This window comes from Nuphar pumila, chromosome 15 (genome assembly GCF_984573655.1).
Source record: "Nuphar pumila chromosome 15, dmNupPumi1.hap1.1, whole genome shotgun sequence".
Taxonomy (NCBI): domain Eukaryota; kingdom Viridiplantae; phylum Streptophyta; class Magnoliopsida; order Nymphaeales; family Nymphaeaceae; genus Nuphar; species Nuphar pumila.
In genome coordinates this window covers 41,390,643-41,404,291 of record NC_143263.1, presented here as the reverse complement: position 1 = coordinate 41,404,291, position 13,649 = coordinate 41,390,643, and the positions used below count along the sequence as shown (strand labels likewise).

At 35.1% G+C, this 13,649-nt stretch overlaps 1 protein-coding gene across 16 annotated transcripts; it reads left to right on the top strand.

The window, feature by feature from the left end:
* Positions 1-495: 495 nt before the first annotated feature.
* LOC149815239 (uncharacterized) lies at positions 496-12,370 on the top strand. 16 transcript variants are annotated; one of them, XR_016427997.1, is made up of 9 exons: positions 496-693; positions 777-825; positions 999-1,127; positions 1,812-1,982; positions 9,827-10,288; positions 10,371-10,470; positions 10,576-10,640; positions 10,760-10,797; positions 12,261-12,370. XR_016427997.1 is itself a non-coding variant. In XM_089989682.1 (8 exons), coding segments are annotated over exons 5-8 (495 nt in total). In that variant the 5' UTR covers positions 496-693; positions 777-825; positions 999-1,127; positions 1,812-1,982; positions 9,827-9,898; the 3' UTR covers positions 12,263-12,370. The 16 variants fall into 16 exon arrangements, 5 of the variants coding, with proteins under 5 accessions (XP_089845808.1, XP_089845806.1, XP_089845805.1 ...); XR_016427996.1 differs by lacking the exon at positions 12,261-12,370 and adding an exon at positions 11,646-11,885; XR_016428000.1 differs by lacking the exon at positions 10,371-10,470 and having other exon boundaries at positions 10,535-10,640.
* Positions 12,371-13,649: the final 1,279 nt, after the last annotated feature.

The following is a 13,649-nucleotide window of genomic DNA, read 5'->3' as shown; positions in this document are numbered from 1 at the left end:
CCATACCTGATAAAATAATATTTCTTATCATTTTTACATTAAAAAATTATGGGTCTTAATCGGAATTCGGGTAAGGACTGAGTCTGGTATAAAATTTGACAAAGTATACCCGGCTGCAAGCCTGCAAGTATTAATCAGACCTTCGAGTCTTAATCAGGTCTTCTTATTTATCACTAAACCTTGACCGTCAGATTGTGAGGGATCGAACGGCTACCGTCATGGTGTCATCTTCTGGCAAGCGCTCACACCGACCTTCCTATTCAGTAACACGCGAAATGACGATATTAGCCTCAAAGCGTTGTAATCCTGAAGCCCCAAACGGTAAATAGAGGGAAGCCAATGCGCGGGGAAACACGACTGCTCTCTCTCTGCGGAAAGAAACTTCTCTCTGAAAAAGAGGAAAAATCCCAGTGTTTTCTTGGCCTTTTTTCCGATGGGCGAGGGGTTCGGTAATCGATCGAGGGGGCCATGAGCGGAGAAGGCAGAAGAAAAGAGCGTGGGTTTGTTCGAGGGGTCAATCATTTCTTGATGCTTCTTATGAGCGAGAGCGATCTCTATGATGGAGCGGAAGGTTTTTCCAGAACCCAATATGGAACAATTTCCAAAATGGTGACGTTTCTAGCGTTGGCGATTCTTTGTATATATTTTGTTCCGGAGTACCACTCCTCAACAGCAATCATCTGGGTTTGGAAGGTGTTCTACTGTTTCTTGATTAGTTCACATTTCTTTTGTGAATCGAGTCTGCAACTCTTTGATGCCTTGTGACGTTCTTTCAGGTTGACTTCTGCACATGTTATTGTGGTGGCATTGGATCTCTATGTTCAGGTATTGTTGGATATGTTGGAATGTGGGTATCAGTGCATGCAAATTTTCGGGTATCTAGCGCTGCCAGGCGGTCAGAAAGAGAGGCATTACTGTTTTCCTGTTGTCTTAAAGCTTCTGCAATTAGAAAAATTATTTAACATTTGAGACTATTGAGGTTCATCTTCTTTATGCAGGTTGCTGTCCGTGAAGGTGGATTTTCATCCCTTGTTATGGAAATGGCAGTCATGGGGTGACCATTCTTTATGCAACATTTTATGTTTGCTTGGAAGTGGATTTGCCTGGTTCAATGAAGGTCACAGAATGTGAGTATTGATCCTCTTGATTGGTGCCATTCTATTTTATCAGCTGATGTTTGAATATTTGTTTCTTTCCAGTAATTGTTTAGTACAATAAGAATTTCTTGCTAGTTAGGGTATATTTTTGCGTCTCTCAGTAATTGTGAGCTGTGTAAATTACCAAATTTTCATTAGGAAGCTCTTAGATGTGGATTTTAGGGTAATTTTATCTTTTGTTTGTAAGAAAAATGGTTATGTAAATGTAACTTTTCTTCCATGCATCACATCAGTGCCTAACATCTCAGGAATTTCTGCACAGAAGCTTGTGTGCACTTTGTTATGCAGTTGCTAATTTTTGTGATTCTCTTTTCTATATTAAGAATGTGGAATGATTTTATGAGAAACAGCAGCATCCAGCTTACATTTCTCAATTGCTAAATCCTTTTGATATTATATGTTGACTAGATTTAATTTTCAGGCGCTCCTATCTGTTTTCAAATTTCTAACATCTGGAGTCTGGACTGTACTTAATACATCAATCAGTCTTCATTTAATTTTGATATTATATGTTGACTAGATTTAATTTTGATATTATATGTTTGTTAGTTCATAGTGATGGTTCCTGAGCTTCCATTTTGCCTATTTTAGATAGGTGTCTCTGCACTCATTAGTGTGGATGATGCTTAGCTTACCTTTATTATGTTTTTGCAGTACCTCCTCCTGGTTGGCTATGGTTTTGGATCCCCATTTGTTGCACTCGTTGCACAACTTGGTGGTGGAATTCACACTAAAACAGATGATGTTGGAGCTGATCTTGTCGGCAAAGTAGAGCAGGGCATTCCTGAAGATGACCTATGCAACCCTGCTGTCATTGCGGATATGGTATTTTCCCCTATTTTTTCTTGTCTGATTCATAATTCTCGTGTTAGCATAATATCTTGAATATCTACTGCCTTTGTCGGTTAAGGATGTAATTAGATTTTACATGTGGGATTTAGTTGTTTTGGTGGTATTATTTTTTTTGGCATTGAAATGATATGCGTGCAAGATTTCTAATGCAAAAGGGTCCAAGCAAACAAGTATTTGATTTTCATCTCTGTTCTTTCTGTGAAGAATGATTTTACAATAGCTCAGAAATTTGGCTTATAGAGAATAACATTGTACATAGCATTGTAGTATATATACCATTCTGTGGTGGAAATCAAATCGTGAGACAGTGACTAATTCTTGTTGGAATGATTAGATGTGTTACTTGTCTATGAAGATTCTATTGAGCCTTGTGAATTGAATGGACACGTTGACCAAGTTATCTATATTTGTCAGTATGTATTTACGTGTTTATCTTTGTCTCTCTCTCTCTCTCTCTCTCTCTCTATATATATATATATATATATATATATATATATATATATATATATATATATATATATATATATATATATAGGTGGTAGCTGCTTACCACTTTTTTGGCCTATCACCAGCCTACCGGGCTTTTGAAGTTTTTTTCCATGTTTTCCTTAAATGTGACCGTGCAGATGTGATCTACATGCTTGATTTTATAGGAATAGACTTTTGGATCATCCGATTCCAACATATGTGTGTGTATGTCTATCTTTGCCTATATATATCTATATTTGTCAATACGTATCCCTATATATATATATATAATGGAACTAACTTACTGTGGAAATTCGATGCTAATGGAGAGGGGAAGGATGTCCTCCTTATGTCCCCACTTTGGGATGTCCTTATCATTGAAGCATCCGATCGTTCACATGGCGATCTTTTCTCTTTTTAAAAGCAAGGTAAACCGAGCGAGTAAAGAAAGTCTTTTGCATTTTATTTTTCGAATAAGTGGAATTGGGTGCCCATGTCTTTCTTTGAGAACCAACCATGTTTTTAGGCAAAAACAGATTCACTGATCAACCTCACCTTTTTTTTCATACTTCTTGTCACCTCTTCCTCTCCCCATCTCGCGTTGCAGGCGGAGACTCGACAAGAAGAGCCTTTCTAAGAAGGAGGGATAACCTGTGCTTCCAACTCTACTACTCTATTTATGGAATGAATGTTCAATTCTTACCCTTCCACTGGGAATCCCCCCTTTCATTTGAATCCGAGAGACCCCTTACAACTTGATACCCGGATAAAGTCCAAATCACTGGTATATGACTATATAGATCTATATCTTTATCAAACATTTATATTTATAGATCGATTTCTGTATATATTTATATGTATATATCTATATATATCTTATAATATATCTATATATCTATATTATATATTTATGTCTATAGATTGTTCTATAAATTTATATTTATCTATATATCCATATATTCATAAAAAATTTGTCTATATACTTATGTAGAGTCACTAGAACATGAGAACTAGAAATATGGGCATTTCCAACACTTTTTTGCAAATCCAACCATGTGGATGTGCTTGGCATGGTGAATTTGCTAGAAATCAACCATTGGATTGTGTATTTTCAATGAAAAAAATATGATTTTTGAATGCTTGAATATTTATGAAGATTATGAGCATTGATTTTAAAGCCTTAAAAAAATCTCTTTTATACATCAAAATCGGATGATTCAAGAGCGGGTTCTTATAAAACCAAACATGTAGATCACATCTAAACAGTTAGATTCAAGAGAAAAGAACAAAAAATCCATGAAAATTGTGGTTTCACATTAGTTCTCATATTCTAGTGATTCTAGTTATGTATATCACTATATATTATATATATCTATATACATATAAATATATTCATATATTTATCTATATATTTCACCATAAATGCTTATATGTCTATATATATCTATACATCTTTGTCTGTATATATGTATATATTTATTTTTATATATGCATCATAATATATCTATATATCTATATATATATTTATCCAAATATATATCTATTTATTTATCTATATGACTTTATACGGTGTTCTATTTGTCTATATGTACCATGTATGGATTTCTTGACGAGTCAACTTGGGACTCAGATCGGAGCGCTACTGAGTCAAGAAAACATGCAAACTAGCTATTGGACAAAATGCATGAAAGCTTCACAACTCAGAAAATCATGTTTTCATATCAAAACAACACGATCCAAGGTTTGATCCCTAGCAAATAAGCCATGCTGAACACATCTAAATGGTCATATTGGGTTGATAAGGCTGGAACCTGTGATTTCCAGCTCAACAGTTTCGTGCCTTCATTAGCATATATATATATATATATATATATATATATATATATATATATATATATATATATATATATATATAGATAGATAGATAGATAGATAGATAGATAGAGAGAGAGAGAGAGAGAGAGAGAGAGAGAGAGAGAGAGAGAGAGAGAGAGAGAGAGCTGCCTACTTTGATTCGTGCATACCACAACTTACCGTGTTCTTGAAGTTTTTTTTTTTCATGTTTTTTCTAAAATCTGACTGTAAGATTCGTTTTAATAGGAATCAACTCTTGGATCGTTCGAGGGTAGTTTTTTATAAGCTTTGAAAATTGTTGGTCTAAAAATTTCATAAATATCCAAGGCTTTAAAAAATCATGTTTTTTCATAAAAAAACATGATTCAATCATTTCCTAGGCATAGATATATACAAAAATATATAGATTTATACATAAATAAATAAATATATATAGAGATTTCTATAGATATTTATAGACATAGATATACACTATGTCATATGGGTGCGGGTGTGGGTGCGACACGGGTGTGGCGCAATAACAACAATAACAACAACAACAACAACAACAACAACTATGCCTTCATCCCAAAACAATTGGGGTCGGCGATATGAACCAAAAAAAGAAAATCATTCTGGGTCTTCCACATGTATCCTTCTCCTCCAATCATTTCTATCCAATGCCATGTCCTCGGTGAGGTTCAAAGCATTTATATCCTTTCCTATCATCTCCATCCAAGTCTTCTTAGGCCTACCCCGACCTCTTTTAACTAATATATTTTCCCATTTCTCCATCCTTCTAACTGGAGCATCATTAGGCCTTCGCCGAATATGTCCAAACCACCGTAAATGATTCTCTCTCATCTTATTTTCAATGAATGCAACGCCTACCTTCTTACGTATTTCCTCGTTTCGAATCTTATCTTTTATTATATTTCCACACATCCATCTAAGCATACACATCTCAGCTACACTCATTTTTTTAATATGATGTCTCTTGGCAGCCCAACATTCCGTACCATATAGTAAAGTGGGCCTAATTTAAAAAATATTGGACTGCATTTGCACAGTCTGTGACTGTGCAGTTGCATAGTTTAAAGACAGACTGTCTGACTGTGCAGTTGCACAATCTAAAGACAGACAGTATGTGACTGTGCATGTGCACAGTTTGACTATATATATATATATTTTAAAAATATATATAATTTTTTTTTAGTTTTTTTGCCAAAAAAAAATGAACAAAAATAGTCTCTGTCAAAGTTGACCGAGTCCAAAATGTGGATGGACTCGGCCCTGGTGCGTTGACCGAGTCTGACACTTGGTTGACCATGTCCATCCCATGTCCGAAGCCTCACCTGTGTCCGCACCCGTGTCGGGGCGTGTCGACGCGGGTGCGTCGACCCCCTAGCCGAGTTCGTGTGACATAGGATATACAAAGATACATATATAAATGTATATAGACACACTCACACACACACACATCTCTCTCTCTCTCTCTCTCTCTCTCTCTATATATATATATATATATATATATATATATATATATATATATATATATATATATAGAACTAAAGTGTGAACTGGGCATTTCCAACACTTTCTTTTGCAAATCCAACCGTGTAGCTGTGTTCAGCATGGTGAATTTGCTAGGAGTCAATTGTTGTATCGAGTATTTTCAATGAAAAAATACGATTTTCATGGATTTTTGTTCTTTTATCTTGGATCTAACTGCACAGATGTGTTTTATGTGTTGAGTTTTATGGGGATCAGCTCTTGAGTCACCTATTACAATGCATAAGCAGGGCATTTTTTAAGACTTGAAAACCAATGGCTCAGAATTTTTAAAAATATTCAAGCATCCAAAAATCATCTTTTATCATAAGAAATACATGATCCAACAGTTGATTCCTAGCAAATTCACCATACCACACATCTTCATGGTCGAATTTGCAAAAATAGTGGTGGAAATACCCAGTTCACACGGTAGTTTTCATATTCTAGCAGCCCATATATATATATATATATATATATATATATATATATATATATGCTAGTACAAAACCTGTGCAAATGCAGGGAAACATATATTACTTTGAAGGAATTTGCACTAATTTCACATGTGAGACCCTCAAATATTATTGAACCAACAAATAATTTTGTGTTTGAATGCACCCTAATGTCCAAAAATCTAGGGATACTGTAAATAAATCTAAATTAGAAAATTTCAGCAACGTGACCAGGCATGTTTATCTAACCAACTGTTGAAGTTACAAAAATAAGAGGCAAAAGTGAAGAACAAATTAAAAAAAAAATGACAGAATACATAATTCTAACAAGGTTACTGAAACGAAAACTAGAAGATAACAATTTTGTACAAAAAGAAAAACATTATTAGTTTGTAAAAAATCTTTCTTAAACGTTCAATAAGGCAAGAAAATATAAAAAAATTATGCATGTTGAGGACATCTACAATGGTGATAAAATGCTAATATCGTATTGCAAAAAATACAAATCTTACCCCAGCTTGTCTTTCAAAAAAAAAAAAATACAAATCTTACCACCATTGCAAAGCAATTTTGATCGGAATGTGTTTCGATTGTCTACCTAAAAAGACAAGCGAATAACCGAACAAATATAAAGTAAACTATTCTGTTGCATTTACCTTCCAAAGATTGAGAGAAAATAGAGCCGAATAAAGCTTAATACACTAAATCATGAACTTACCACATATTTTTACCATACAGGTCCTCTGTTTGGCAATGAGTTTGAAACAAAAACATGGAAGCTAGGTGGATATTGAGAGGGAAAATGAAAGGATTGAGGCCGGGAACCAGGCAAGCTTGTTTTGTCTGTATATATCTATCTTTAAATATCTATATATATTTATATCTCTGTCACAGGGACTCGGCCAACTAGGTGCCGCACCCGCGTTGGTTGTGGGGGTGCGGGTGCACGTGCAGGTGCGGCACCCGGTGCGGTCAACTTGTCCCTGGGTGCGGTCAACACACCCAGGGTCATTTATGTCCAACTTTTGGACTATATATATATATATATATATATATATATATATATAATTTTTTATATTTTTGCCGCACCCCCGCACCCAAGTTTTTTGAAAGTGCCGCACCCCACCTCCGCCCCCTCACCCGCACCCGCACCGCACCCATGTGACATATAGCTTTATATCTATACACAATATATATATATATATATATATATAGATATGCCCATATATTTATCTGTATATATTTGTTTTTAAATATCTTTATATATATCTATATAGATATATCCATATATTTTTCTATATATCCATATATCTGTATATATCTATATGTCTATGTGTATATATATCTAGATATCTATATACATCTATATATTTATCCATATCTAGATATGTATAGACATAGATAATGTCTATATATATCAGTATATACATATTTATATATATCTATATAAATATCTGTATATATCTGTCTATGACTCTCTGTCTCTCTCTCTCTCTCTATATATATATATATCTACATATTTATCTAAAGTCTACATGTATCTACATCAATGTTGTGAAATGCATTGAGGCGTAGCGAAGCGCTCCACCAAAATATGAAGTGAGGCATAAGCCTCATGGCGTAAAGCGTAACCCTCAAAAATATATTTATAAAAACTTTGAAAAACATCTTAAAACACAAATAAATAAAAGAAATGCTAAGCAACAACTAATAAGAAATAAAAATCTCAAATAAATACAAAAAAATATGAGAATAACATGTAAAAGTAACATTACTGCAACGACTTGATCTACCTAAGTATCTAGCAAATAGAATATGAGTATTCAATGAAAAATTAAGTAACAAAATCCGTAACAATTAAATTCCTCAACATCATGTCATCATCATATAATGCATATAACCATTAACAGTTAAAAGTTAGTGTATTTGTCCAAAACTCTCCAAAATGAGTGTTACAACATTCTTAAGTGCAAACATGGTTCCAAAAAATCACATGAAAAATGCCCAAAAGTTGTTGTGTTATTAAATCCAGCAACAACATGACAGAACTCAAACCAACAAAACGACCAAGCCAAGTACCCAAATTTTCCTATCGACTATAGAGAAACAAAACAAGAAGAAGGAGGAGAAGGAGGAGGAGAAGGGGAGGGGGGGGGGGGGGGAGGAGAAGGGGAGGGGGGGAAGAAGATTGGAAGAAGAAAGGGAAGGAGGGAAGAAGAAAAAGAAGAAGAATGGAAGAAGAAAAGGACGGAGGAGGAAATAAGAAAAACATAAGAAGAAGGGAAGAAGAAGATAGAAGAGAAGAACAAAAGGAGAGAGAAAGAGAGAGGTAAAAATAGGAGCCCATCAGGTCTCTTTTTTAAGTATTATATTTGGGTCAAATGGGGGCTTTGACTCCCATTTCACACAAGTAGCCTGAGGCACACGGCTCAGCCTGAGGTGCTTCTCGCCTCAAGGCCTATGAAGAGCAGGTCTTAGGCCAGTTGCGGTATACCTGCACGCCTCAAGGCATAAAGGCCCTTGTCTTGAGGTGAGGTGCATTTTTTGCGCCTTAAGGCTCACTTTTCACAACACTGATTCACATATTTATCTATGTCTATGTATATCTATATACATCTATATGTATTTATCTTTGTATATATATATATATATATAAATCCATATATAATATCTATCGTGTATGTATGTATCTTTGTTTATATATTTATCTATATATTTATTTATTTGTCTATCTATATTTATATATATGTATATCTATAGAAGTCTCTCTCTATATATATATATCTGTATTTGCATAGACTGCTATATATATATCTGCGGAAAGTGGCAGATGCTAACAACTTTTTTAGCTAACTTCCAGCTAATTAGGTTTTTGAAGGGTTCTTTTCTCTGTTTTTCTTAAAATCTGACCATATAGATGTGTTCAACATGGTTAATTTATGAGCACTACAAAATAAAGAGGTAATAGATACATGGTATTAACTATGTTGCTGAAAGTCTTAGTTAAAAGTAGTTATTAACTACAGTTTAAATAAATAGCCATTAGCTAATAATGGATTCTGAGACTTTTAATTACGACCCTTTGACTTTTAACTACGACTTTAGGCCGTAGTCAGTATTCCCGCCAAGCTTTTTGGAAGCGAGGTAAAAAACAAAGTATTAACTACGGCTGCTTGAAGCTGTAGTTAAAAGTCAAAAGGTCGTAGTTAAAAGTCCTGCCAAACTTTTAACTACGACTCTTTTGAGTATTAATTGGTCATAGTTAATACTCCCGCAAATTTTTCATAGGACGAGTAAAAAAAACCCTTGCCCTTTTGCCTTTGCGCGATGACCGTTCGGGAGAGGCTAAACCGCCTCTCCGTTCCCTTCCTCCTCCCTCAAGAAACCCTAGCGAATCCAATTTTAGGTGTTTCTCTCCCTTCTTGCGCCCTTGGGTTTTTTCGATCTCCTTTCCTCTTCATTCTGTCTCCCTAAGATTTTTCCCCTTCTCACTACATCTTTTTGCTCTAGGGTTTCAATTTTTGCCCCTTTCCAACCTGTGTGGCTCGCATAGCGGAAAGGTAGCGTTCTCCGTCGGCATCGATGAAGGAGAGGGAGAAGAACGACGGCCTCTTCCACATCCTACAACCCAACTGTAACCTTGAGTCCAATTGGGTTGTAGATGTCGCAAATCAACTCAAAGAGAACGTTGAAGATGATGAAGAGGATGTTAAAGATGAAGGGGATTATGATGGAGCGGAGGTTGATCGGGAAGATGGGGATGATGAGGATATTGTCAATGTAGAGGTTCACGAGGAAGAGAACAATGAGGAAGACAAGGAGGATGAGGTGGATACCGTGTGTGGGAGCTGTTTGACGAGCACAGAGGGAGAGATAGATGAGCAAGAATGCGGCGAGGATGATGAGAATGGGGTGATTGTTGAGGATAATGATCATGAAGTTGAAGATGGGGACTATGATGAAGAAGATGAGGTATGATTAAGTGTTTTTTGTTAATAATCTTTTTTCCAAAGTCTTTGATATATGAACTAAATTCTTAAAACCTTTCCTACAGATCTTATTTCAGCCTTTCCTCCATTTTGATCTTTATAAAGGGGAATTTAGCATTTAAACTTTAAAGTAGTGGACTAATGTTGTTAACTTCCTGTGACTTGGTTGGTACTGTTTCATTGCTGTTTCAGTATTTTATTTTTTATTTTTACGTTTTTCTCTCCCTAGGATGAACCTAAAATTCCAGGATATCTGTTTCCACTGTGTAGTTTCTTATAACCGCATGTGTGATGTTAAAGGTGGTACACTTATTTCATATGAGGGAAGGGGTCAGGTGCGCACTGGAAACTTTTGACTCAGTTCTTTTTTTCTTTCTATTTTTCTTATAATTTTGTTTTTGAAACATTTGCATGCATCTCTCTCTCTCTCTCTCTTTGTCTCTGTGTGTATCAGGAAAAAATGCAAAGCTGCGGTGGTGGTCAATATGATCTGTAAGTCGCCATTGGTTAAATTGTGGCAACAATAAAAACTGGCTTGAAAGTCTTTAACTTTTATGTAGTAACTTCAATCTGGTTCTTTAAGGAATATATTTATTTTCTGCCGTAGGCACATTATCCTCGAAATCTGGTTGCATCTGAAAATTTTGAACCAAATAGTTTATGCTAAGCTACCTTACATAGGATCCTTTCTTTTCCCCATTTGAAGTTGAGAGGGGCTTTGATCTGGGACTAAGTCCTCAACTAGGTATGATGTCTTAAGAGTGCACTTTTGTGTCCATGCAAGAAATTAACAAGGGAACACTTGCATCATGCAAAATGCTCACTAATATTTTATATATGTACTTGGAAATGTCCTGATTTCTGTCTAGACCATAGAGGAGGAGTTTGACCATAACTACCATTCAAGATTCACACAGAAAAATATTGCCACCTTAAAAAAACAAGTGTTTGTTTTCTTTTGGGAGTTGTCTATGCCACAAAATCCTAGTTCTAATTTGTCAACAATCCTTGATCTAATAGAATGCATGATCTTTGCAGATTTTGTGAGTTTCGTGATGATTTTCTTTATTTTATTGTGATACGTAGAAGATAATTGGCTAATGTTAAAAATTCTAAACATCAGCTGCAAACATATGAACTTAGCAGATCAATTATCATTGCTGGTTTGGAAACTATTTATTCTGCGTAAATATGAACCCTTGTGATATATTGGTTTTAATGTTATCGATTTGAGTATAAACATAGACATGTGATGGCATTTTTATCTTATCTATGTGAATTTGCTTCCTTGTTTCTTTTAAATAGCCATTTCCCTTTTTTGCTTGATGTTCTTCTTGCAGTATATATCAAGATGCCTCTTGTAGATTCAACGTCATCGTCAAACTTGGCCTGCAATACATACTGATCCTTCGGCGAAACCTATTGACATGCTCAACAAGCTAAAAGAATCTATTTGTAGAATTGTTGTGAACACTTCATGTTGTCTGTTAGCTTTTAGTAGTCATTTGTTTATCTTATGGGTAATTGTAGTATGGAATTCATATTGATTTAATCATCATTGGGTTTTCAAGCTAAACAAATTTGTATTTCATTCTCGAAAACTTCTGTATGTGTCAACTAAGAGCTAATTTTGTTATTTTTCTTGAATGACCTTATTCTGTTGATTGACTGACGCTGTGCTGGCAAATGGTGTTTGTTCATGACGGGGTGCTGGCAAAACTTAGATACTGAGATTCCTAGCAGTGCTGATTTTTCTCTGCAAAAAGAAAGGAAATTGAAAACAGGAATAATTGTGATTTCTTTGAATGCTTTATTGCTTTGCATATTCATAACTAGAAGAAAATTAATATTTACTGCCTATAAGAGATCTTTTCTTTGGAAATTGCATATATACAGGAAACAATAAAAATTAGCATTTCAGAAACTTAACTCTTTAAGTTCATGTGTGTTGACAGAAATGATGCGAAACAGATTTGACAGGACATTGGTGGTGAGCCTCCATACCACCTATTCAGGTGCATTCATTTCGTGTTGGTACGAGTATATCAACAGGCATGTTTGTATTGAAACCACATTCACTATGTATCTTGTGGATTTTATCATGTTTATATGTTACTGTTGAGAGAGCATTCAGTTTTTCAGAGTGGTCAATTAAAGAAAAAAAGAAAAAGAAAAACAATTGTAGTGTTATCATGTTTGGGTCAAATTAGCTCTATAACTGATGTAAGTTTTATGAAATAGATTTTTAAAAGATATTTTTGATAAAAACATTCTATGAAAGCCATACACCAAATAATAAAAACCGGCTCACACTAGGGTGAGATCCGGGTCGAACTCAGAGAACAGGAGAATAAACTTTGTATTCCACAAAATGACAAGCTTTATTGCCTTTAAAAATAAATAAGTAAAAGTAACTAGCTATTACAATGAATTACCCTCTTGCAAAGGGCTCAAAAAGAATAATAAATGACCTTATTACAAATCCAAATTAAAAATAAATAAATGACCCTAATCTAAAAGAAAGGAAAAAAGTTCTAGTCCCTTTGATCTTCGTTTCTTATGTTTCTTACACATTTTAATATGATCAGTACTTTGAGGGTTCTCTGAGGGGCCTTTTTGTGTGCCTTCAGAGGACTTTTGAGGGACCTCAGAAGGCTTTTCAGGGACACTTTTGAGGGCCTGTCGCACGCACAACTGCTTCCCTACAAAACAAAAAGACAAAACAAAAACAAAAACACAAAAAACTATACTAAAATCTAAGGTTAGTTTTATGAAAAATCAAGAAAAACAAGAATCCTATGTCACATGGGTGCGGGTACAGGTATGAGTGCGACATGGGTGCAGAGCAATTTCAAAATTTTTGGACACGGGGACACATCTATATATATATAACAATAATAAGATTGTAAATTTTAAAGCAATAAGTTGACCGGTCAAAGTTGACAATATATATATATATATATAACAATCATAAATGGACAAAAATAGACTCGGTCAAAGTTGACAGAGTCCAAAATTAATTTTAATAAATGGACAAAAATAGACTCGGATAAAGGAGGAGGGTTGCGGTAGGTCTGTGACAGCCAACATAAAAACTTAGTCATACCTTATGAATATGAACCAATATGAGAATTTCGTTAGGGCGTTCCCTACTGAGTGACGCGCTGTACTCTATAGGCTCGGAGGCAATGATAAATGGGCAAGGGTTGCTAGGTCGTCGCCCGGAAGCGACGCGTCACACCAGCGCCCGGGTGTGGTGTCAAATAGGCAAGGGTTTCCTCACTTTGTTGGACGGGTGGGGGTAAAGAAGTTAGTCCAAGACCATAAAATTAGGTTAGCCACTT

What these genes read in the sequence shown, in the direction of transcription:
- LOC149815239 (XM_089989680.1), top strand. Translation starts at nt 9,899, where the DNA reads ATGAAGGAGAGGGAGAAGAACGACGGCCTCTTCCACATCCTACAACCC. An exon ending in ACTATGATGAAGAAGATGAG is followed by an intron (nt 10,289 to 10,575) that starts GTATGATTAAGT and finishes TCCACTGTGTAG; the next exon opens with TTTCTTATAACCGCATGTGT. An exon ending in CATATGAGGGAAGGGGTCAG is followed by an intron (nt 10,641 to 10,759) that starts GTGCGCACTGGA and finishes TGTGTGTATCAG; the next exon opens with GAAAAAATGCAAAGCTGCGG.